The following is a 24,350-nucleotide window of genomic DNA, read 5'->3' as shown; positions in this document are numbered from 1 at the left end:
TATCACTTTCGTCACATGTATCGGTAATTTCCTGTCACGTGGTATATCTATCTGGAAGAGGCAGAAGAACTTCGAAGAAGGTCTTCGGTGCTTCCCAAATCGGCAAGATCAGCGTCGTTAGTCTCTTTAGCTCTACAGCCTTGCTCCAACAGGGGTTTTTGAAGGTGAGGCCTCCCTAATAGGAACGCACCGATTCTCTTCGAAGATACAAGACAATATGGTTTGTTCAACTTTCGTAGGATGTCGCTAACTCATCTACTTAATCTCATTACTAGGCATTTGCGCGATTAGAGGCTCAGCGTCTCTTTTATGCCGCTTTGGCCGAGGCAGATGATCCCGCATCAGCACTGCCGAAATTTCATCAATGTCTTTCTCGAATACCGTCGAATGGCGAAGTGCCGGGAGCCGAACACCTTCGTCGAATCGTTCTTGGCTACATTATTCGGGCGTCTTTTGTACTGGTGAGTGAATGTGCAATCTGACTGCTCAACTTGCAGTACGAACGTGCGCCCTACAGTGCCATTGGTCACCTGTGCTTCAGTTGACGGAATCTGGTGAGATGTCAGCGTCATAATGTCTTCCGGTTCAATTAATCAGATGTAGTTCTGACCAGTTCTGTTTTTGTGGATGCTCTTTGGGTGGAATGTCTTTCCTTGAGAGTAGCAGCGTTCATGAAGCTTCAGAGATATGAAGAAGCATACCAGGATTGTTCTATTCTGTCTCAATATGTACAGGTAAGCACGTGCTTGAATACTTTCAAGTTGACACAACACATAGGGGCAAGAGGCAAAGCTTGAAAAGCTAGCAGTTGAAATCAAAAGGCAGAAATCTAATGTAACATATGCCGCTAATTTTTTTCTTATCACTCTTAGACTGTCTGTTTTTTTAGCAGTCAAATGCTCAGATACCAGTGGAGCAAGTTGTTGAGGTCAATTTCGTGTGCCAACGTTTAATTAAACTAATAAATGAATTGGCGTAGGAAGATAAAGAAGGTCTGAATACAGCACATAGCGAAGAAAGCGAGAACCTTCCGCCAGATAGTGAATTGGTATGTTGTACAGGCTGGCACAGGCAAGATGACGACATCTGCTTACCTTCCTTCTCTTTAGTCATTAACACCAAGTAAAAAGTCAGCTGTATCTCTACAGAGTTTGTTAACCGTGAGTCGGGCTCAGATCAAAGGTATATAAATTTATTCGTTTTTTTGTAGGCACTTATCTCGCGACTTCCATTGCACGGCATTCAATGTAATAAGACAAATGTGCATATGCTATTTAAGTCTACTTAGCCGCTTAGGCTTTGATGCAAAGTTCAATCCCGCCGTGATCGCTCGAGGCAAGCTGGTCTGCCGCACTTGCTTTGATCAGAAAACAATGCGCGTTATTGATCACTGTACATCCTGTCCGCACGCTTCTCATCAGAGCGTCACTCTTGTGTGGCCCAGAGCTGGCACACAGCAGCCACGCGATGATGAGTCAACCGACTGGACTGAAATTCGTCCGCCTCCCACAGGCATTAAAGGCAAGATAGTTATGTGCAAGCATCACTCGTCAACGAGAGACCAGCGGTTTTGCAAGTATGCTCATTCTATGGAAGAAATGGAAGCGTGGAATTTAGACAGAACAGCAGGCAAGTTATCGCCACTTTTATTGCTTGCCTAAGCATGGGTCCTTCTGTCTCAGAACTAAATGGATGTCGTTACCCGCCTTCTAAATGTCGATTGAAACTGTGCAGCGAGTATTATATACTTTCAGATTGATTACGTGTAGTTTTCAAGTGATTGTGTGCTGTTTTAGTTTTTCCAAGTATGGAGCATGCAGCTTTAGACACGGCAATGGCTGCCTGTTTGCTCATGGATCAAAGGAACTAAATGAATGGAGGAAGTACCTAAAAGGAGAGGAGAAGACCAACCAACCGATATCTGTTCCAGATACCCTGTGCCAAGAGCTAAGGAGAGCGTTAAAAAACGAAAAGTTTTCAGTGGTACATTTGGACGTATTTGGTTGGAGTGTTTTGCTTCATTTCCTTCGTTTCTAGATATCTGAAAACTTAGATGGTCTTGAATTGGTGTGGGAACCAAAGAAAATGTGGAAATTTATAGACGCTTCGTCTTCATCTCCATACACGTGCTCCTTCAAATGCACAATAGCGTGCAATGACGTAAGAGAGCGAAGGGTTCTCATCCATGTATGTGCCTTGTCAATGAATAATTCCGGCATTTATCTAGGACTTATTGCAGCTCAAACGAGTTATACTTTTACCTTCTTCGTCCACGTTTGCCTTTGAGAGTGGTTCGTTTGTTTCAAACGATGATAAAACCGCTACGTTCAATAGTGAGGAACGACAGGTGGAATTTTCAGTGACTTTTTCCTCAACTACGTCCAACTCGTTCGTTCAAGATCTCCTCATTGAGAGCAATCGTTCTCCGCCCTACCTCTTGCAGACGCTCAACGTTGACGTTGCAGATGAAAAGAATGCCGAAGCGTTAGCTCAACTCCGAACGGCAGAATCGGTTCCTAATCAACACTGGGAGGTTGACGTGTATCGCGTCATAAGCCTTCGACCAACAGAGGAGCGCCAAAGACGACAGATTCTGTCCAAAAAATACGTCTTGCCTCTGGATTCTGACTTGACCAGTGACATCGTTCGGCTGGGTATTCTCAACAAAGAGCGGCCAATCCCGAGAAACTATGACGAATACAAAAAACGTTTTCATACCCTGCTCTATCTTAACGAAGTTGAATTAGCTCGTCACATGTCAACTTTCAGCGTACAAGGGGCTGAATTGCATGACGAAAGTCATGGACAGAAAAGACTTGAACTTCCTCGCCCGATTCCGCCCAGACTTTCCAAAGAGGGATATCTTCAACTACGTGACTGCGAGTTTGTTTGCGAGGTTACTTTTTCTAGAATTGACGACTCTGCAGTTTGGTTGGACGTTGCTAACGACTTTATTCTTATGGAGGAGTTCAAGAAGCGAGAGGGCTCTCGGCTCTTCGTCGACTTCCAGTTTCTTTTCGATCGACTTCACTATCTGAATTTGCATGATTCCATTGACAGATTATCCTCTTCGGCTTTTCTATCTCACGTCCATCCGGAAATTCCAACCGTGGACTCAGAAGCAAATGATGCAACAGTTCGAAAGACGCTCCAGTCACTTAGAACAAGCATGAAATCATGTTTGTGGGATAACAAGAAGCAGCGTCGGGCAATCGGCTTGATTTTAAGCAATCTTCCTTTTCGTCATCGAATTATAAGCGGCCCATTTGGAACGGGGAAAACGTTTCTGCTAGCTGAAAGCATCTGCCTTCTAACAGCCGAAAACAAGAAAGCGAGAATCCTTCTTTGCACTCAAACGAACTATTGCGCTGAAACGTACGTCCGGCTTCTTCACGAGCAGAGCCACACAGGCCATTTCAAGGCCCAAATGATACGACTATGCTATAAAAATCGAAAGATGCGAATTCCTCATGAACACCGCAGATACTACCTGCTCACAAAAGACGACGACACGTTTCGATATCTGAGCAAAGACGACCTCATACGTCACCAGCCGCTAGTTGTCGTCACCACGCTCATAATGTCTACATCGCTTGAGGAACAGACGAGATTACCAAATGGCTATTTTACTCACATCATCATTGACGAAGCAGCTCAGGCGACTGAACCTGAAACGCTTGCACCCCTAGCCCTAGCTGACAGAAAGACTGTGCTCGTAATGGCTGGAGATTGCGTTCAGGTAACACAACTGCATGTATTTCTCAGATGTAGCTATGACCTCAAGAGATTCACTTTAGACCTCGCCTCCTGTAGCTTCTGCGGTGGCTCGGGGAGGAAAACTACATCGATCTCTCTTTCGTCGGCTTCGAAAAGTTGTACCGGAAATAGCTCGGGTGGATTTAGTGACAAATTACCGGAGCCATCGCGATCTATTCGCTTTGATCGGTCGACTTTTTTACAAGTACGACAAGATCTCTTCCCGACAGGCTCGCTCGAAAGTTACCGTGTCTCACCCGCGCTTTCATCCGTTCGGATTCTACGTCTGCGACGGATTGGCACAGCAAAACTATACAGACGGCTCCTACGTTAATCCAGTGGAGGCTATGGCAATCATTGAACAGGTTAAGGCGGTCAGAGACTGCTGGCCCGAGGAGTGGGGTCGGATTGGTACGGAATTATCGCGTATCTGCATTGTGACGTCGGAACAAAACCAGGTAATAATTGTTAAAGCCGCTATTTCTAAACTCCACTTTCATGCGTGGTAGATTGTACACTTACGTCGCCTAATTAACGCTCATAATCTGGCTACTTTTGTCGACGTCCAGACGTCGAGAAGCGTTCAAGGTACAGGAAAGTCTTCCGTTGGCTGAGCAGAAATATTCGTTTTTGTTTTGTATAGGAAGAGAATACTTTGTTGTATTTGTGAGCTCAGTCATGACGCTTCGCGGTTACAGAGAAGACTACGAATTGGAGCCAAATCTTTTCTCCGACGTCAAAGTTGTTAATACCGTACTGACGCGAGCTAAGGCTCTCGCCATCGTCTTTGGAGACCCTGATTGCCTTGTCAAGTGCAAGGTTGGACAGACGTGGCAAAAGTATATCAAATCTTGCTATGATGCTGGAGATAAGAGTCTGCTAGGCAAAAGAGACTCGTCAGAATTTGTTTCAAATTTGCGCCCGTCGTCACCAATTGACAAGGACGATCTTACTTTCAGTTCTGATTCGTCGTCTGACGAGGAGAGAAATTATACAGAACATGTCTCCTCTTTTGTCAAAATGTTAATACGGAAACGTCACCAAAGGGAAAAAGCATCACTTCTTCAAGGAGACCGGGTTTTGCTTGAAAAGGGCTCGTACTTTCTTCCCTATTTGCCAAAGACAAAATTAGAAGAACTGGCTTCAGAAGAACCTGAAAAGTACATTCGCTGTTTTCTGACTGTTCCGCGCGACAGCGAGAACGCATACGGTGTCGGCGAGAGATTTGAAGTGCTCATCGAAGGCGTTCATCGTCGTAACCGATCATTTGACGGAGACGAGGTGCTAGTGGAAATTCTTTCTGACTCTGACGAGGAAAGTGACCCAAACCTGAACCTGCGCGTTGGTCGTGTCGTGGGTCGCTTTAGCACTCAACATCCCCGTCGTTTTGTGTGCAAAGTTGACGATAAAAACGCTAACCGCTTTTCTCCCCTCGAGCGCAGCTATCCGGCGTTCTCCAATTTTGACGAATCGGATTTGAATCGTGACATGGTTCGCGTGTTTAACGCGAAATCAAGTGATAAAGAAGTTCGGTACATTCCTTTAGATGAAGCTGAAGAGAAGCTGTTTGTGGTGGAATATCTACAGTGGCGATGCGAGTTTAGAACACCGCTTGGCGTGGTTGTCGACGTCATCGACGCCGAAGCGACTTTGGAATCGGGTCGCCGAGTCATGGAGATAGAATGCGCTGTAGAAGTTGACGCCGCTGAAGAGAAGAATTTGAATCGGATCAAAGTTCCCGAGGTAATTGTACCTGACACCAATGACGTCATACGTAATGCTCTGACTATTGACCCGCCCGATGCTAAAGCGTTGGACGATGCGCTGAGCATTGAATACGACAGCTCGTCGAAAGTATTCAAAGTCGGCGTTTACATAACCGATGTTTCACGATACATTCAGTTAGGGGGAGAGCTTGACAACGAGGCGCAACGTAGGGCAGTGACCGTGTACAGTCGAGACTCTCTTCATAAACCAATGTTGCCTGAGCGTGTTGGTGTCGACAGGTGCAGCCTTCTTCCTCACCAAACTCGTCACGTCATTGCCGGAATCTTTCAATTTCATGACAATAACTTTTCAAACTACTCCGTGGAATTTCGTGAAGCGATAATTGAATCGTGCTGTAAGTTGACCTATCGCGAAGCGCAGCAGATCATTGATGAAGAAGATGCGGTAGTTTCCGGCAGTGACGATGTTCCAAAACAAGTTTATCGTGACGTTCGACTACTGTATGATGTTAGCTCTCGACTGCGCGCGAGTCGATTAAATGCTCGTCGCTATTTCTGCACGGCAGATACGCGACGAGATGCGGATGCTCACGCGTTGGTTGAAGAATTTATGATAATTATGAACAAAGAAGTTGCAAAGAGATTGTTGCAGGTCTCCAACTTAGATCTTCCAATCCTGTACTGCCAATCTATGCCAACCGAAGAAAAGACTCGGGAATGGGCTAATGACTGCGGGTTGCTGGCCAAAATTTCAAGGCGAATCACGTTTCAATCTCTTCCTGAACCGCATTATCAAATCAGCATTCTGAAGCAGTATTGGCATGAAATACGAAGTTTGGTATTTGTCAACGACTTCACTCAGCGTCATTTATCAAACCTGAGAAAAATTGTCTTCTGTGAGGACGTCGTACCACAGTTGGCTGCGTGCATCTCAAAATATTCGAAGGGTCAACAACGGTCTGTTTACACGTGCAAGCGAATTGACGACAGCAACTTTCCTTCAGCACAAACACATCACTACTTCGGAACGCACTACACTCACTTTACGGCACCAATTCGTCGCTATGCCGATCTGGCAATGCAGAGAGTGTTCAAAAGTCATTTCTTTCACTCTAGCGGCGGTCGTGATCACACGTATAATCCCGAAGATATTGCTAAGATATGCTTTAAGGCGAATACGTCTGGGAAGAATGCAAGAAAATTCCAACAAGGAATGAAAATGCTCTTTTTTTCAAGTGAGCTTCTTCTTTATCCTGTAAGAGCTGTTGCAATCGTTGAAGAGATTCAGTCGTCCTGTATCATTCTTTACATTCCCGATCTTCCTCACATGTCTCTCCATAGCCGGTCTCTTAAGCTAGCGTCATTGAACGCATCAAAAAGCCGGAGAGACCAGACGAAGCACACGGTTAAGATGACTTGGGGCATTAAACTCCTGTCGGATCCTCTTCGCAAGGAATTGCTGCCATCGTCCGGTGTCTCTGCAGAAAGCCACTATCAGGTTTCTTCAGCATCCTGGGAGAAACTAGTTTGTCTTCTCTCTAAAGAAATCGATAAGAAAAGCATCGACAAGAAAAACGAGCATCACACAAAACTGAAGACTATATTAGATGAAATAGAGCCGCATCGTCGTAGAGAAGCTGAAAGCGAAACAGGTAAACCCGGCGTTGCAGTAACTGTTCTGATCCCTAATTAGCGTTTTTAGCACCGGCCTCGCTGCGTTCTTCTATCGAGCGGCATGCGCATACACGATTTGAAGTACTGGACGATGAATATGTGAGTAGCAGCGACGACGAATTTTTCACTCCCAAAGAATCATTGAGCTCCTGCGAGTCCGATTACGAAGAAAGCGGCGACGAAGCTGCTTGGACTGTCGTTCAAAAGAAGCAGCCGTTAAAGGAGCTTCCTTTAGAGCGGTCGAGAACGAATCTTTGGCAGCCAGGAGAAAAACCGGTGCCGGCGAAGTTTTCAAGGGAAATACGCTTGTTTGATGTGCTCCCAGTCTACATTACCGCTCGACTGAAACGAGGCTTGCTTTGTCCCGTAATTCAGCTAGTGGAATTTTCGCGCGATCTCGTTGTGTGCGTTAAGCATAACGAACACCCTGCCTCTTGTTTTGCTCCGCCTCTAAAAAGGCTGCCTGAGAAACCACCAGCGTTTGGCAACTTGGATGACTATATTGCGTACTGGTCGCTTTTGGTTCAGATAGAATCAGCAACATCGAGCGTAAAAGGGTCGTCTACAGCTACTCCGACGCTTGTGAGGAACGTCGAAGTTGATTGGATATCGGGCGGAAAAGATTTAGCTTGTGTTGTCGATCTCGAAGTGGATTTCATTGATGACAAGAAGATTGCTCATCAAGTAGGCGACTATGTTTGTCTGCGTTATCTTGATCTGCCTTTGCCACGTGAAAAACAACTAGCAAGGATGAAGGACGCTTCCGAGTTATTCAAGTCGCTATCGAATCAGAAAACTCACTCTGCTGTGTTTCACTGCGAGATTTCAGAATCAGAGGAAATCAGCGAGAACGAATTGAATTTAAGAAGAATCAAATTTAAGAGTTGTGTTGCCATCTCAGACGTTTTAGCAAAGCAAGTACAAAGTCAAGCAGTGAAGGAGGGGGTTTGCATGATGCAGACGGTGCACCGAAGCTTGCCATTCAGGTAACCAATAAAATAATGTACGAGAGTTATACATTCCGAACTCATTCGTATTCAAGAAAAATGAAAGAAGTACTTTCGTCTTCAAGAATTAAGGACTTCGTAAAGCAGTTGGTTCTAGGCAGTTCTTTTTCTGAAAGTTCTGGTAAGGGTGCTTAGAGGATATATTTATTTGTACCAATGGTTTGATATGACAGCACCGAGTCGCCAAGCTTCTATTACGGATCTTCCACAGTCTTTAAACGAAAGCCAACGCAGTGCCGTTTTCCGTTGTCTTCGAGAGAAAGTCACTCTCATTCAAGGTCCACCTGGTGGGTTGGTACATCTAGACGACATAAAACTCCATATTATTGAATAAATAAACATTTCACAGGAACAGGTAAAACAGTGACTGGTGTTCACATAGCGTGGCATTACGCTCAGCAAAACAAGAAAACTCGTGAGAGAAAGAGACAGCTTTTTTACTGTGCACCCTCAAACGAGGCTGTCGATGTTGTTGCCCGTGAGTATACAGAGCTAGCTTGTAGACCAGTAGACTTTGTCGTGGCTTCTCGTCCTTAGGTCGTCTGAAAGAGATTATCACTACGCGTGGCAAGACAGCAGGGCTCTGCCCACGTGGAGCGGCTTGGGGCGGCCCACACTCACAAAATCCTGGGCAGAACACTGAGAAAGATCTGATTATTCTACGAGTGTACGGCGAAAACATTATTCAGACACCTGGTATTACAGGTCCTTGGATATTTGAGCGATACAAATCTGCTGGGCTGCCTTTGACTTTATCTAGTGAAAGCTCCGATTTAAGAGACATTGCTCTTCATCGTAAAATTCGCGACACTTCCAACTTAAACCAGACTGTTCGGCTAAAGGCCAAGAAAATATTTGACACGGAAAAAGTCTTTGCTCGTATGAAAAGAGCCAAAGATCTTCCAACGAGGGGGATGGTGACGCAATATCGAACTTTAGTCAAAGAGGCTGAAGCGATCGAAATTAAGAATGCAGACATAATTCTTTGCACTTGTATTCAGGCCGGCAGTGGCAAATTGAAGAATTCCGTCATGGCTCAATGCATCGTCGACGAAGCTGGTCAGTGCATGGAGCCAGAGACACTAGTTGCCATTGCTCGAGCGCTCGAGAAGGTCATACTCATTGGCGATCACAAGCAGCTGCAGCCTGTTGTGCAAGATCGCAGAGTCTCCGTAGCTCTGTCAAGATCATTATTTGAAAGATTATCGCATCGGTCTTGTCTGCTTGACACTCAGTATCGCATGGTAAGCCGCAAGTTTATAGTTCCAGCTGACAGCGAAGCTAAAACGGATTTTGACGCGTTGCTTGGTCTTTTTACAGCATGAAACAATTTGTGCGTTTCCCTCCGAGCATTTTTATGACGGGAAGTTGAAGACGAAAAGTGAAGCTAATGACAGTGTTAAAAAGTTTTGGAGTCAATGCTGGAGTTCTCTTGAACGAAGACAGCCTGTACTTCAGAGAAAATGTTTTATTCACGTTTTTGGTCGAGAAGAGGTCAACCCGGTTGCTGAATCGGGCAGAGGAGGCGAAGAATCTAAATACAACGAACAAGAAGTTAACATGGCTGTAAGAGCACAGTTAGTTCGCTTTATTTTCATATTGGGCCTCTTTGTTGCAAAGGTTCGAATAGCCGACTCTGTTGCTGCAAGCAATTCAAAATCCAGCGTTCATATTATAACGCCATACACAGCTCAGAGAGAAAAACTCAAGCAAAGACTTCAAGGCCAAAAATGGTGTGGGCACATCAAGTCTATTGCCGAAACCCAAGGAAAGTTTGAGCATTATAAAACGGCATATTAATATGACTTTGTAATGCCTACAGGAGGTGAGGCTGATTTTGTTGTGCTGTCAATGGTGAGATCACTTCCCAAATCTCGTATAATTGACAAACCGAGCAGGCGTTGGCGTCGCGACAATGTCGGTTTTGTTTGTGACAGGCATCAGATAAACGTCGCTTTGACAAGGTCGAAACATGGGCTAATAGTCATCGGTAAGTTCATTTATAATTAGTTTCGTGCATTTATCAGTCGTGTGACAGGAAATAAAAACTTGTTGTCTGTTGACTCAATGTGGAGGACGCTGATTGAAAATTACAAAGAAGAGGGATGTTTGGTTAGTGTCTCGGAAGCCCGCAAAATGTTTACGCAACAGCTACCCGTCTAGAGTGGTATTTTTTACCTTCTTGTTTTTCATATTTCTATCAGTTTATACTACACTGCACTGTAGTTTGGCAGCGCATGTCATTTTAATTTTTTTACATAGCCCTGCAGCCTCTGGCAGCCCGACTACAGTGAAACACCCGTATTATCCTGGGCTCCTAAAATGTTTTGAGTCCTTTCTAGCCGCTTTACCCTTCTTTTAGTTCGACTCAGTGGACAAGAAGATCAGTTCAGGTGATGTCGGTTCAATGTAGTTTGCAGAACCGGTAACGGCGTGCGTTCTGTGTCGAAGGAAAGGGATTGTAAGGCGGTTGATGAAAACGTGAGCGACTTCTGTGTGTTCTGTCGACAAAGCTAGCATGTTGGCCTTACGATGCCCACATTTTAGCCCTATTTTTGCGTGACGAGAAATGCACCAAAATCTTTGGTGGACGCGTTTCACAAGCAATTAGGTTTCATAATGTGACGTTTCCTTCGTCTTCTTTTAGGTGTGCCTACGTGCCCAGCGAATGAGTTTCTTCTCTGAAGCGTCTGTAGTACTTCCTACAAACGTGCAGATCAACTATGGAGACTCCGTTTCAATGCAGCAGGTCATGAGATTCAAAGTAAGATAGCGAACTCTGCAGTAGTAGCTTTCCCCTGGTTGCACGGTTGAGTCAGCGAGTCCCCCTCATCATTTACATGTATCTCCCACACTTACTTCCTTTTAGAGTAACCTCCCTCATATACACACGTAGACTCTACGCTCACTGTTTCGTATTAGAGTAGACTAGAACTACTATAGGACGTACTCTTCTCTTTAAGACGTTTGTGCGTCTGTCGTAGCGTCTGGCGTTGAGCAGGCCAGACGAACTTGGAAAGGCGCTGTTTGGATCAACGCGGATAGTTCGTTCGCGTCTTCGAGGGATTCGAAACAACTTTCACGTGTATTATGTAGTAGAACTCGCTAATTTAGCTGCTGAATCCACAGGGTAGTTCCCAGGGAAGGAGAGGGGTTTCCCGAAGGGGCGGTGACGTGGGAATGGGGCGGAAACAGGAAAACGATGACTAAGACCTCGCATCGATCGGGTAAGTAGCAAGCGGCGAAATCATGCCATTCATTTGATTCGGGACCGCTGCTTAGACTGGTTCTGACTTCTCTTAGACCATCAGATCGTACTGACGCAAGCGCAAGGAAGCTAAAATGTCTCCGCAGTGGGAGTGGGCTTGCGACGAAACGGAGAGAGCACGAAACCTGCGCGAGCGGGGTCTAGAACGCTACCACGACGGCCGATTTCAGGGCGCCAAATGCTATTTGACAGACGCGAAGAACGTCTGTTCTTATGTAGTCAATTCTCTCTCTTCGATGCGTAACTACGACGACGCCGATGAGATTTTCCGAGACGCGTCAACTTTGCTGCATAGCATCGCCTTCAAGCTGATCGAGTGTTGCGTGCGTCTGGTAAGTGACGTTTCAGATCTTTTTCATTCAGAAGATATTCATCGTATAGAAATCGTGGTCCGAGGTCGTCGAATGTGCTGGTTTCTATTTGGGTAATTGTGTTACTTTCTTTCGCACGTTTGAATAGCAACACTTGTGCCTTATATAGACCTTGAATGTTCAAGGCTTGCACTGGGTCGGCAGATACGTGCACTCGAATATCGAGCGCTAGCGCACGTCGAACTGGACAACTTAAAAGGAGCTGTCAATGACTATGAGTCGCTTTCGAAAATCCCCGACGTGAGCGCTTAATTCTAGCTAAGATTTTTAGACTCCTACTAGAGAATGATGGCCCGGTGTTCACCGTGTTGCCATCATGCAGAGCCTCCCACCGCTTACCGTACGCGAGTGCATAACATAGTGTGACGTCATAGTTTTCATGCTGTCACATATTCACGTTGTCATTACAGCCGTTAGCTACTACTAGTACAGCTCAGTCCTACCTACATACTGTAAATACAGTACTTGCATGATTGCTGTGTTTTCCTAATTAGGCGCTTTTCTGACGTACAGTACAGTGCGTGCCAGCATAAATGGCCACAAAACGCGTGCTAAGATCACTGTAGATCACTCGCTGCAAGACATACAGTGTCACTGTGTGTCAACGAAAATCACTCTAATGCCTATTTTAAACAGGGATGTCCGTTTGATTTTTGTGGGACGTACTCCCAAAGATTTAAATTTTTTGCAAGTTTAGCGCGCGCTAATAAAAAAGTTTCTGAAATGGCAAATTTTGTAAAGGAAAGAACATTTTCAAATTCGCCGATAATAAATTTCTAAACAATGCACGTGAGAAGCCATTTATAGAGTGAGTTTCTTTCTAACTTGATCCCTAACGGAAAAAAATGCATTTCTATTTACGTCACGTGACATCCGTTTCTTTCCACCGAATTACTGTATTGAAAATCAAAGATAATGAAGTTTTAGAAAATGGTATAAAGTGACAGACGAGTTTATGAAAGCCGTCATATGTTGTTTGAAACTGGAAAAAAACGAACTTTTCTGTGTTCTTAGCAAAACGTATAGAAACGTTGTCTGCGGTGAAATCAAAACCGTTTTCTTACAAAATAGACGTAAATAGAAATGCTAGACTTCATTGGAAATCCTTGATGTGACGATCAAACGTCAAAACTACGCCAAATGTAAACTACGCTCTGAATTCCTCGCGCGCTACTAAAAGTCCCGTTTGGCCATTTATGCTGGCACGAGCTGCTGGCACGCACTGTACTGTATTTGATAATGTGCTCTGTATTTTAGGAGGACTAGATAATGATGGCCTTTTGTGAGCCATCATGTGATCCCCGAACACCCTCAACACGGTATCTGTCAATTTTAGGAAAGCCGATGTGCATAATGTGCATCACACTGCCTGCCTAACCATGACATGCATTATTTTCCGCAAAACCCTACAATAAGCTAATTTGAAATCTCATGCGACACAGAGCTACCGCTCCCCAGCCCAACTTTTTCAGGTGATCGTGTCACGAGGCCCATTATCAGCTCGCAGTTGGGTTTGCGTGCTGCGAGCTTCGCTCGCAGCACGACAAACCCAACGTGCTCCTTTACTGCGTTCCCTTGATAAACGTTACTAATAAGCTCACTGTTATGTGCCCGTTATGTTTATCAAACATAGATATAACAGTGCTGTTATATCTATGCTGAAAACTATTGAACACCATCTGGGGTTGCTATCTACTGTGATGTCACCTTTTTTGGTATATCATTGTGAAATATACGGGAGATTATGACATCACAATGAATGTGATGTCATAAAGGCACCTTTGTGTGTGATTGGCCTAAGAGCGATTGTGACGTGAGCGTTACCGACAGACAGACAGACAGACAAACACTTTGGTTTTTGGGCGATCACGTTTGAGAGCCCCTCCCACCAGGGCGCGCGCGGGCGAAGCCCGCGCGCGCCCTGGTGTTCGGGGAACTATGCATGTGTACGGGTCATATTTCCTGTTACCCGTACACGCGTACAGACCCACCCATATACTGTACATGTGACTGGATACTTTTGATTGTGACGTCAGAGCGTGACAATCAAAACTGTCGTTTCGGTTTCTCAGCGCATTTATAACACGGAAAATAGCACAGATCAATTGGAAATAAGGGTTTCTAAGCATTTTTTTCGTTTCTGAAAGAAAAAACGCTTTATTCGCACCGTAAATCGCCTTTTTCGGGTACCCGTTTTGGGCCCCATTTCACGCATGCGCTTTACAAAGTAAGGGTTTTTCCTATGTGACGTCACAATACTGTACCGAACAGACGTACATACATACATACATACAGACACTTCCGGCCCTAAGATCACGTTTGAGAGAGCCTCCCTCCTTCGTTATACGGGCTCCACCCGTACAACTGCGGTGGTCGGCTCCATTCGTTTTTTTAGATTGCTATGTACGAAAGGGAGCGATATCAATTAAAAGCCGAGTCATTGAAAATGAATGGAAATGTCTCCTCTGAAAACGTAGGAGATGTACTGCGTCGCGTTTATAAATAATTACACGGTATTTAAAGAGTGCTGCACTGAATTTGTCGCCTAAGCCAAGTGAGAGCGGCAAGAAGGAGAAAAAGAAGAAGAAGAAAGGACCCCCGTCAAAGGGAATCCAGCAATATCAGGTACCTCGATTAGAACTACATTTATTCATTGCAGCCAATATTCTTTTTTTCAGGCTACGTCGAAGTCTAAGAAGCAACTTCAAAAGGAACAGTTTTGGCGAAAGAAGGCAAGACGTTTGCCTGTGGCAGAGCTAGGTTGTTTATACGCATTTTACAGGAAAGTGAAGCTATTGTTGAAGACTACATAGAAAGAAAAGAGAAGAAGTTGAATGATCTAGCGGAAAAGAAGGTATTTAGCTTTCTTGCCTGTTTGATATATGGTCTCCACACGTTTGCTCTTCAAAGCTTCTCGCCAAAGCGATGCATTCAACGAGCGACGAAGCATTGAACACTTATGACGTGGTTCAGCAGCTTTATGTTTTCTGCTTCTTGAAGCTTCAGTTTTCTATTCTGTTTAGGGCGGTGACAGCGCAGCTGACAGCGTTGCAGAACTCATTCCAACTGCAGCAAAACAAAGAAAGAAGCGCAGCTCACGAAAACGCTTTGAAGAAAAGATGACCAAAAGCAGAGAGCAATCAAGCGAAACAGACATCAAAACTGGCCCAGTTACGAATGTTCTTGAAGAAAAAGAGGAATCAACAGAAACCAGCCAAAATCCTCGTCATCTTTTAGGGGTACACTTGGCCTGTTTGCTGAAGGGTATCATCTATACTTTGTCGCATTGTTTAGAATCTTGTGGCACGGCTACCGCTGGGCAATTTCATTGGTTTGTAAACTTAGTGTATTTTCGCACAAGTGACGTTTCTTCTGTATCGCAGCGAGTCTCGGCTTTCAGAATCGCCACGTTGTGGAGTCTGGGATTCTTGTCTGTCGCATCTGCTACGATCTCCAAAAGAAGAAAGTGTCAAAAGTTGATCCTGCAAAGGGCACCACGGAGTGCGAGGAACACTCAGCGTATTCTTGTTTGCCCGTGCTTTTGCACAAAGGCTCGGGGTCCGAATGGGTTCGCATACGTCCTCGTCCTCGAAAGGTCGTCAGCGAATTTACTCCATGTTCTCGATCCAATTGCCAAGGGCCTTGCACGTTTCCGCACTCGGAGGAGGAGAGGCGTGCTTGGGAAGCAGACAGACGTAAGCGATCATATGAACGCGAGCAGTTAATTGCCTACTAATTTGCGTCCCCAACACCGCGTGAACGTCCTAGTGGCTAGTTCCTTCACCTTGTCCTCCCTGGTTGACTTATTAATTCTTTTCACACACTATCACTGTAATTTACCGATACCTGTCTTTAGAGGGATCGTCAGGCTGTCGTTTGCCTCCTCTTCAGCGTCGACTTGTCCTTTGCAAAGAGTACGCGTTACATGTATTGGCGCCACTTTGATAACAATATTATTTTAGTTTTCTCAAATTCGACTGGTGTCCTCACGGTCGACGCTGCTGGCATGCTCATGGAGGAAAGGAGCTTGACGAGTGGAAGCGACTGGAAGCATCTCCTCAACTGCCAAATGTGAACACAAGTTCGCCTCACGTCAAGGATGCATGTGAGGAAGTATGCGATGATTTACGAAGCGCTTTACGCAACGAAGAATTTTCACGAGTGAGACACGAAGGGAGAGGTTAATTTCCTCTTTTAATTAAAAATGTCCTTAGGTTGCCTCGCGTCTTGCTGATATTGAAATTCGTTGCAATCCAAAAGATATGTGGCAGTTTATTTTGTCCGACGAGGGTCGTCCTTACCAGTGCACGTTCGAATTCGAGATTCAATCTCGCGAGGTTTAGCCTACTAAGATTCGTTTCTTAATCTCACGTCGCCTGTGTAGGTTCCTGTGAACAAAATCGTTCTTTTACAAGATTCCTCTTCGACATTCCAGCTGGAATCAAGTACGGGTTCTCAAGAAAACTGCTTGACGTTTCGAGGAGGACAGAGGCAAGTCCGATTCACTGTTCGTTTCAATTTGGAATGCCGCGATTCGGCGGTAGCATCTCGCGCCGTCGACATGATCGTTGACTGTCGTTCGCGTCCCTATCTCGTCAAGCGTCTTTACGTCTACGTGGGAAGCGAAAGCGACAGGCAGTCGTTAGACTTGCTGAAAAAGTCTTTTCAACCTCTTCCGGAACATTGGGATCTCGACGACGACGCGACTATTCGCAAGTGCACGCAAACCGCTAATTATGGCGAAAAAGCATTGACAAAGCAATACCAAGTTCCTGATTTGAATGAACTTTGTGTCAATCTCGAAAGCTTGGATTTGCTCGGTGGCGAATCGACGACGCCTGTCGTGAAGGCAGACAACTACGCTCGTCGTTTTCACACTCTCATTCACCTTGAGGAATTAGAATGGAGTCAGAGTTTGCAAAAGTTTACTCGCAGGAACATAGCGTTGAAATGCGAAGGCGACGATCGATACAAAGGTCTGCGTACGGTTCACCTTGACTGTCTAGTGCCGCCCAGAGTGGTGCAAGACTCAGCAGCGTACTTGCGACTTTCGTCAACTGTCTACGAAGTACCTGTATACGAAGTGAGAGAGTTTGGCGTCGTTGCCTTGGAGATATCTCAAAATCTTGAACTTTTTGAGAAACTACAGAGCGCCGGAGAAGAACCGTTCGTCGATTTTCGGCTGACGCACGCTCGATCGTTCTTCTGCAATCTTCATCGCGGCATTGACGGTGTTCCCGCACCCGTTCTGCGAAGCCACGTGTGTCCTTCCACTTCACGAGCGTCTTCACCCGCTACTGGTATTAAACGTTTGCAGACCATGTGTCCCAAGTCTCCTGTGTGGGAGAACGTCCAGCAGAGAAAAGCGGTAGACCTCATATGTCAAGATGCTTCAGACCACCGTCACGTTATTATCAATGGACCGTTTGGAACAGGAAAGACTTTCTTATTGAAAGAAGCGATTCTGCTTCTGACTCGTTTGAATAAGCAAGCGACGATCCTCGTCTGCACTCAAACGAACCATGCTGCTGATCTCTATGTCAATGAAATGGACGAGTGCTTTACTGGAAAACTCGTGCGCGTCTGCTTTCAGTGGAGGAAGCTTGCTACCATCCCTCGAGTAGTTCAAAAGTACTGCACGAGACGACAGAAAACGAAGGACGGTCGTGAGTATTACGTCCTGCCCAATCTCGACGAACTCAGCAAAACGAGGCCCCTTGTCGTCGTCACGACGCTCACTACGTCGCAAGTCTTAAACAGAGACGAAACGAAGCGCGGCTTCTTCTCGCACATTATCATCGACGAAGCGGCACAGGCAACCGAGCCAGAATCCGTCATACCGCTAGCGCTGGCTGGAGAAAAAACCGCTGTTGTTCTGGCTGGCGATCATAGACAGGTACGTTAAAGCTGTCTGTGTTATATAAGTGTTTATTTCTGCCTTAGATTAATCCTCAAGTTGTATCTCCTCACGCCCGCCGCGGCAAGCTGCAACGATCTCTCTTCCGTCGTCTCTTCGACGTGCTACGAAACGACGTCGTCAATCTGTACTCCAACTATCGCTGTCATCGCAACATCCTTGGTCTCGCCACGAGGCTTTTCTACGGCGGCTTGCCAGACAGTAATGCGGCTTACGACGAGGCGATCCGAGAAATTGCTCAAGCGAAAGATCAATCTACTCACCCAGACTTTCATCCGTTCGGATTTGTCGCTCTTTCGCCAGGGAACGCTGTTCAACAGGGAGGACGAGACGGATCGTACTTTAATGCGGCAGAAGCGACGGTAATCGTGGCGTACCTTAGGCGAATCGTGGAGCGCTGGCCTGAAGAGTGGGGCGGTCGCGATCTGTCCGAGATTTGCGTCGTTTCTTCGGAATCTATGCAGGTTATTTTGAATGCATACCAGTAGTTTGTGAGAATTCTTTATTACGTATTTGTCTCTCAGGTTTATCACATTCGGAATCTAATCACTCGTTATGGACTAAAAGGTGTCTCCGTTCTCACCTCGAGATCCATTCAGGGTAAAGGACGTCGTTATGTTCCTCAACAGGCTTTTGTAGATACCTATTTCTTGTAGGTCGCCAGTTCCGTGCCGTCCTGATCAGCACCGTAATGACGTCAAGCGGCGACGTCGAGAGCTACGAAAAAGAACCGAGCGTATTTTCCGACAAGAAAATGCTGAACACGGCTATCACGCGAGCCAAGTCTCTCGTTCTCGTCTTCGGCGAAATAGACAGCTTGGTGAAAAGTAAAATCGGCAAGTCTTGGGAACAGTTCGTCCACGAAGCGTGGAAAGCAGGCAGCACAAGTCTGCTGGGCGACAAAGAAACGTCTACCTACCTAAAAGCTATCGTACATCAACGTACGTTGAATCCGGACGCCGTTTCATTTTTTCCGACGACGGAACCGCCGTATCAAGAGAACGGCGTGGCCGTGCTTCAAGTCGATGGCGACGAAGACGACGCTGAATCGAGTTCGTCGGAGAGCGAATTAGGTTCGTCAACCGTCGACAGCTACCAGCGCTATATACGCCAAGTTTCGAAGAAGTGGAGTCGTCGACGGCGACGAGCTGACGACGAAGACGACGACGGCGATGGCGGCGTCGACGTGGATGTGATTGAGACGGAGGAGTTTGAAGGATACGAGTGGCGACTTCAATCAAGGCGAACGAGACGAAGGATCTCAGTTGATTTTGAGCGGTACGTCAGCTCGGACGACGAAGACGACGACGGAAGCATCGCGACTTTAAGAGCGAAGTATCAAGACCATTTCGAGAGATACGAAATGGAAGGACTGCTTGAAAGTGAGCCGAACACGTACGTACGCTGTCGCTTGAAAATTTGTGGACGAGGAGACAATTGCATTGGGATCCCGATCGACTCCCGAGCCGGCGGCGAAATTCTCATCGAAGGATATAGACGTCGTAATCGAGCGTTTGACGGCGAGGAAGTCCTCGTCGAAAAAATTTCGGACGCCAATGACGATATTCAAGCCGGCAAAGTTGTCGGCATCTTTCGTCAGCAGCGACCGACTCACTACGTGTGCAAGTTGTACGAAGGAAAGACAAATATGCTTGCTCCCATCGATTCATCTCAACCAATTTTCATCAATATTCCGAGCAAATTTCAAGAACGACACGAAAGGCAGCACGGCAAGTGCGTTTTGGTCTTCGAGAGCCTGCAGGAAATTGGGCGGATAAAGGAGAAGAAATCGGCGTGCGTTCAAGCGAAGGCTGCAGCGTCCAAGCTCTTCGTTGTCGAGTTCGTCAAGTGGAAAAAAGAGTGCACGTTTCCGCTCGGCATCGTCGTCGGCGTCGTCGAACCCGGACTGACGTACGAGCACGGTCTCCGATTGTTGGACATTCAGTACATCGGCTACAACGAACTCAAGAAGTACAAACGTGAAAGCGACGACTCGTTCGAACCGCCGGCAATAGACGGCTCCGAGCCCTTGATCCGAAACGCTTTCACTATAGATCCTCCCCAGTCTCAAGATCTCGACGATGCTCTTGCCGTAGAACGTTTAGACGGCTGTTACAAAGTTCACGTATTGATTACCGACGTCGATTCGGTTGTCAAGGCCGACAACGATTTGGACGAGCGAGCCCAACAATTGGGAACGACTGTTTATGATTACAAAGGTGGCGTGCGACTCCCCATGCTGCCTAGCTGCGTCAGCACTCGAGCGTGCAGTCTTCTCCCGAACGAGCCGCGACGAGTCATTTCGACGTCGTTTACTCTTAGTGAGGAAGGCAAACGACGTGGCGACATCGAGTTCAGCTCGAAAATAATTCAGAGCTGCTGCAAGTTGTCGTACGAAAGTGCAGATATGATCATCGCCGGGCGCTGTATGCCCGATATTCACGTGAACGGCCAGGTGATTGAGGACGTTCGCTTGCTGCATCGGCTTGGACAAAAAATCAGAGCGCATCGTTTGCGTTCAACGCCGATTGCGAACTTTTCAGCGCACGAACTCGTCGAGGAGTTCATGATCATGACGAATTGGGCTGTTGCCAAAGCGCTACTTGGGAAATGCAAAGAACTGTGCATTCTGAACTCTCAGCTTCCGCCCGTCGATTCTCGGTTGAGCGAATGGGCAGAAAAAGTCGGCGAGTTTGCGCGACCGTCCGCTCGCTTGGCAAACGCGGTGCAAAACGCAATGCCGCGTCGGGTTGCGGAGAATCGTTCAAGAGCGTCGATGCACGTTCTAATGAGAAAAGTCCGAACTTTGTCGGATGCACTCGACTCTGACGACGCAGACGCAGTCAAGACTGCTGCCCGTTTTGTTTACAGCGAGAAATATCATCCTCAGATTGCCATGTGGCTGTCGAAATATTTCAGAACGATGCAACGAGCTCAATATACGACTCAGTCAACTGATCCTCAATTTCCTCGCAAGCATGACCAGCTCGGCATGAAATATTGTCATTTTACTTCGCCCGTGCGCCGCTTCGTCGACCTTGTCAATCAAAGGTTGCTGAAGAAATTTGTTCTGAATGGTGCAACGAAAATCGACTACAGCAAAAGTGACGTCGGTGAAATCGGGCTCAATTGCTCCTACCGACGTCAAATGGCGAAAAAGTTCGGTAAAGAATCTGCCCTCTTGAAGTTTGCTTGCGACATATTTTGCTATCCGGTTTCAACGGTGGCTGTCGTTGAATCCGTCTCGAATGGATATTTCGAACTGTACGTTCCGGATTGCGCTCATTTTCCGTCCGGCGCCGGGAGAATTCGACTCTCCTCTCTCAACGCATCGACTGCCAATTTGGATGCAGAAGGCATTGATATTGAATGGAAAGTCGCTCTACTACACGACCGTCGGCAGCCGCAGCATTTCGCTGATGGATCTCTCACAGAGTCAAAATTCGTTCTAGTGAGCGTCAATTTGTGGACGAAGTTAAGCGACCCCGTTGCCAACGAAAACGTTCAAGACCTGCGGCACATCGTATCGACAATCGAAAGAGAAATCAGCAGCAGAAGGATTACGGCGGACAACAGGCCTAGCAATGTTCCCAGCATAAAAAAACAAATAGCCGTAAACGATCTTGTCTCCATTCAAGTGGCCAGTCGTTCAAAGGGAGGACTTCTTCAACCTTACGTTCAACTTCTCAACTTTCCGGATGGCCTCAGCATCTGTCTCGAGCACAATACTCATCCCGCCGAGTGTTTTGCCTCGACCTTGGACGCTGCCACCCAAAGATCGTCGTCGCCGCCGTCTGCTTTCGACTCCTTTGAGCACTATGCTTCCTTTTGGCTTCCCATCGTTCAAGCGGAGTCCGCTACGGCGAGCGTCAAAACATCGGGAACAGCCACGCCGAGTTTGGTTAATAACTTGGTTGTTACCTGGAGTCGAAGTGACGACGGACTATTACGCGGGCGCGTCGAACTTGACAAGCGCTATGCCGACAAGAGAAAAATCGCTCGCAGACGCGGTGACTACGTCTGTTTGAGATACTTCAATTTGAAGTTGCCGGAAAAGCAGATGGCTTCGCGAAAAGAGGAGGGAAGTCGTAAAGGAGTCTGGGACGAGGACACGTTTTTTGGTCAAAGAGATCGATTCAACATCGTTATTCACTGCCGCATATGTGATACGAACGAGGAAGACTATGTAGAGAGTGGGGAGGAAGGAGAGACGAAGAGAAAAAAGTGCTTCCTGGGAATAAAGCAGTGCGTTCAATCTCCTGCGACAAGCTCCATTGATCTCGAAACAATATCGAGCGTGTCTTGCGTTGCTCAATTCATTCACAGCAGCGTTCCTTTTAGGTATGGCGCATAACATACGAAAGACGAGTTTGATTGATTTTTCTAGACGTATGAGGCAGAGCCTAATCGAAGTCTCAGGCGTTATCGATGCAAGTGAAAATGTAAACGAAGAGCTTTTAGAAAAGATCGTCATGAGATCGACTCAACAAGAAGCAATACTTCGCTCGCAGCGAGGTGATTCTTTTTTCTTGTGGAGCGCATCGCTTTTCTTTTATCTGTATTTTATTCGTCCTGCTTTAGTGGACGATTCTAAATATCTATCCTTGCCGGAGATTCTCGGCCGAGAAAAACGTCTGAATTCGAATCAATGCAAAGCGGTTCGTCGTGCTTTGGAAACTGAAGTCACAGTTATACAAGGCCCGCCCGGTTAGTTTCATTTTACAGCAACTAAATGCATATAATACGAATTCTAAATTTAGGTACCGGGAAAACTGTTACAGGTGTGCACATTGCTTGGTGGTTGGCTCAGCAGAATGCAGGCGGAAGCAACGCCAAAAAGAGGCATCTTTACTACTGCGCTCCATCTAACGAGGCTGTCGATCTTGTAGCCAGTACGCTATATTGCTATTGCCTTTCACGAACTCGTTTTTTACTGCTATATTCTAGAAATGCTTCAACGGCTTACAAATAAGAAGAGAGGACAAGAAGGCGTCCATCCGATCGCCTTGCTTCGCGTTTATGGCGGAAGCATCGAATCGCAGTCGTATCCTGGCCTGTCGCTATTCAAGCGATATCAGCCGCCGGGCATACCCGAAGTGCAGAAGACGGAGTCGGAAGAATTGAAAGGAATTGCTCTGCATCATCGCATACGAAACGAAAATCATCTGGATCTCGTGGCGAGGAATCTGGCACAAGAAATTAGAAGGTTTGAAGAACGCTTTAGAGACTACTCTCACATGGACAGAACTCCGACCGAGGACGAAGCAGACGAGTACAAGGACCTTGTTCGCCGCGCCGAGAAGCTGGAGATCCTATCAGCCGACGTCATCCTTTGCACCTGTGTGCAGGCCGGCGGCGCCCGTTTGCGACGTCGTCCCGAACGCCGAATGGCTCAAGTAATCGTCGACGAAGCGGGGCAGTGCACCGAACCCGAAACAATGGTCGCCGTCGTCGCCGCTCAGCACAAGATCGTGCTGATAGGCGATCATAAACAACTTCAGCCCGTCGTTCAGAATAGAAACGTCGACAACGTTTTGAGCAAGTCTATGTTCGAACGTCTGTCCGAAAGGGCTATAATGCTGGATGAACAATACAGAATGGTAAGAAGGGCACGTCAGCCCAATACACGGTGTAGCTACAGATCTGATTTTTGTCTACATACGGCTAGCATGAAGATTTGTGTGCCTTTCCTTCCAAAATGTTTTACGAAGGCCGATTGAAGACTTCAGAGGCAGTAAAAAGGCGCCGGCTTTCAGACGTTTGGTCGTGTTGGAGGCATTTGCCAGCGAGACAGGCAGAACGTCATCCTATAAAACCGTACTGTTTTGTCAGCGTCAGAGGAAAGGAGGACATCAATGCCGTGTCTGAAGTTGGCAAAGGCGGGGAGGAGTCGAAATCAAACGCAATCGAAGCGGATCTGGTCGTAAGTTTGCTTTTGGGTGTAGAAATTAAGGGTGGGGTGTAACACGAAGCGTGCAGGTTCATATTGTGCTGTCGCTGACTCGAGCATACGACGTTCCATCATCTGGCGTTCGTATTCTGACGCCCTACACAGCACAAAAGTCTCTTATTGAAAAGAAGCTGCGACTGAAGTACGTCACCGACGTTCGAGTATGCACAATCTTTGAAAGCCAAGGTATAGTTTATCCTGGTATATTGCTCATTTCTCCTAAGTATTGAGATGAGTGCAGGTGGCGAGGCCGACTTTGTAGTTCTTTCTACAGTGCGGTCTCTTCCCGACTGTCGTGTCATCAAATCTCCGACCAGACACTGGAAAGAAGAGAATGTCGGTTTTGTCGCTGATGAGCATCAGATGAATGTGGCGCTAACTAGAGCAAGGCGTGGCTTGGTTATTATTGGTACGGTCTGCAGCTGAGTTACATTTGCAAGTATCCTGACATATCTTTTCTAGGCAATGAAAACGTGCTTCGGTTTTGTCATATGTGGAGGAAATTGCTGGAATTGTACAAAGATCATCGGTGCCTCTTGAATTCTTCTGATGCCAAAAGAATGTTTTTCTTTCGATAACTAAACTAACTCTTATTTTACTACCCTTTGCTGCGACGTTTTATGTTTTTCTGGCTGAATGTGATGTGATGAAGATTAAACCATCTATATTTAATCTCTAAA

General features: G+C 46.4%; 2 protein-coding genes and 1 long non-coding RNA gene across 11 annotated transcripts; 2 read left to right on the top strand and 1 right to left on the bottom strand.

Moving 5' to 3' along the window:
- Positions 1 to 52: 52 nt before the first annotated feature.
- LOC136188601 (3'-5' exoribonuclease HELZ2-like) lies at positions 53 to 10,439 on the top strand. 5 transcript variants are annotated; one of them, XM_065976348.1, is made up of 27 exons: positions 53 to 220; positions 276 to 461; positions 518 to 554; positions 604 to 734; positions 778 to 834; positions 890 to 928; positions 980 to 1,048; positions 1,110 to 1,160; positions 1,211 to 1,247; positions 1,297 to 1,629; positions 1,683 to 1,737; positions 1,797 to 1,983; positions 2,038 to 2,160; positions 2,228 to 3,739; positions 3,798 to 4,214; positions 4,266 to 4,344; positions 4,400 to 7,135; positions 7,186 to 8,143; positions 8,200 to 8,285; positions 8,338 to 8,451; positions 8,514 to 8,642; positions 8,702 to 9,408; positions 9,485 to 9,730; positions 9,785 to 9,934; positions 9,989 to 10,040; positions 10,102 to 10,154; positions 10,203 to 10,251. In XM_065976348.1, the coding sequence occupies exons 1-26, from the start codon at positions 218 to 220 to the stop codon at positions 10,110 to 10,112; spliced, it is 8,505 nt and encodes a 2,834-aa protein (XP_065832420.1). In that variant the 5' UTR covers positions 53 to 217; the 3' UTR covers positions 10,113 to 10,154; positions 10,203 to 10,251. The 5 variants fall into 5 exon arrangements, with proteins under 5 accessions (XP_065832420.1, XP_065832419.1, XP_065832417.1 ...); XM_065976347.1 differs by having other exon boundaries at positions 614 to 734; positions 9,989 to 10,154; positions 10,203 to 10,439; XM_065976345.1 differs by having other exon boundaries at positions 893 to 928; positions 9,989 to 10,154; positions 10,203 to 10,439.
- On the bottom strand, positions 10,430 to 11,184 carry LOC136188613 (uncharacterized). The gene is made up of 3 exons (XR_010670258.1): positions 11,115 to 11,184; positions 11,024 to 11,063; positions 10,430 to 10,962 (listed from the first exon to the last, which is right to left on the bottom strand). It is a non-coding gene; the product is annotated as an uncharacterized lncRNA (long non-coding RNA).
- LOC136188598 (3'-5' exoribonuclease HELZ2-like) lies at positions 10,497 to 24,350 on the top strand. 5 transcript variants are annotated; one of them, XM_065976339.1, is made up of 30 exons: positions 10,497 to 10,557; positions 10,616 to 10,645; positions 10,812 to 10,928; positions 11,294 to 11,391; positions 11,468 to 11,764; positions 11,814 to 11,856; positions 11,913 to 12,043; positions 14,199 to 14,276; positions 14,327 to 14,428; positions 14,482 to 14,535; positions 14,586 to 14,657; positions 14,714 to 14,770; positions 14,827 to 15,042; positions 15,098 to 15,134; positions 15,187 to 15,498; positions 15,660 to 15,717; positions 15,766 to 15,964; positions 16,018 to 16,140; positions 16,188 to 17,699; positions 17,747 to 18,184; positions 18,245 to 18,320; positions 18,377 to 22,061; positions 22,108 to 22,235; positions 22,302 to 22,427; positions 22,481 to 22,612; positions 22,668 to 23,320; positions 23,389 to 23,643; positions 23,700 to 23,856; positions 23,912 to 24,079; positions 24,133 to 24,350. In XM_065976339.1, exons 5-30 carry the CDS (start codon positions 11,507 to 11,509, stop codon positions 24,246 to 24,248), a joined length of 9,186 nt encoding a protein of 3,061 aa, XP_065832411.1. In that variant the 5' UTR covers positions 10,497 to 10,557; positions 10,616 to 10,645; positions 10,812 to 10,928; positions 11,294 to 11,391; positions 11,468 to 11,506; the 3' UTR covers positions 24,249 to 24,350. The 5 variants fall into 5 exon arrangements, with proteins under 5 accessions (XP_065832411.1, XP_065832412.1, XP_065832414.1 ...); XM_065976340.1 differs by having other exon boundaries at positions 11,447 to 11,764; XM_065976341.1 differs by lacking the exons at positions 10,497 to 10,557; positions 10,616 to 10,645; positions 10,812 to 10,928 and adding an exon at positions 11,181 to 11,249.

The sequence above is a fragment of the Oscarella lobularis genome, chromosome 7 (genome assembly GCF_947507565.1).
Source record: "Oscarella lobularis chromosome 7, ooOscLobu1.1, whole genome shotgun sequence".
In the NCBI taxonomy this organism is placed as follows: Eukaryota; Metazoa; Porifera; class Homoscleromorpha; order Homosclerophorida; family Oscarellidae; genus Oscarella; species Oscarella lobularis.
Note: the sequence above shows the minus strand (reverse complement) of the source record. Positions and strands in the feature narration are given on the sequence as shown.

What these genes read in the sequence shown, in the direction of transcription:
- LOC136188598 (XM_065976339.1), top strand. Translation starts at nt 11,507, where the DNA reads ATGTCTCCGCAGTGGGAGTGGGCTTGCGACGAAACGGAGAGAGCACGA. An exon ending in ATGTGCTGGTTTCTATTTGG is followed by an intron (nt 11,857 to 11,912) that starts GTAATTGTGTTA and finishes TGCCTTATATAG; the next exon opens with ACCTTGAATGTTCAAGGCTT. An exon ending in CACAATCTTTGAAAGCCAAG is followed by an intron (nt 23,857 to 23,911) that starts GTATAGTTTATC and finishes AGATGAGTGCAG; the next exon opens with GTGGCGAGGCCGACTTTGTA.
- LOC136188601 (XM_065976344.1), top strand. An exon ending in TCCATTGCACGGCATTCAAT is followed by an intron (nt 1,248 to 1,296) that starts GTAATAAGACAA and finishes TTAGCCGCTTAG; the next exon opens with GCTTTGATGCAAAGTTCAAT. An exon ending in TTCTTTTTCTGAAAGTTCTG is followed by an intron (nt 8,286 to 8,337) that starts GTAAGGGTGCTT and finishes TTGATATGACAG; the next exon opens with CACCGAGTCGCCAAGCTTCT.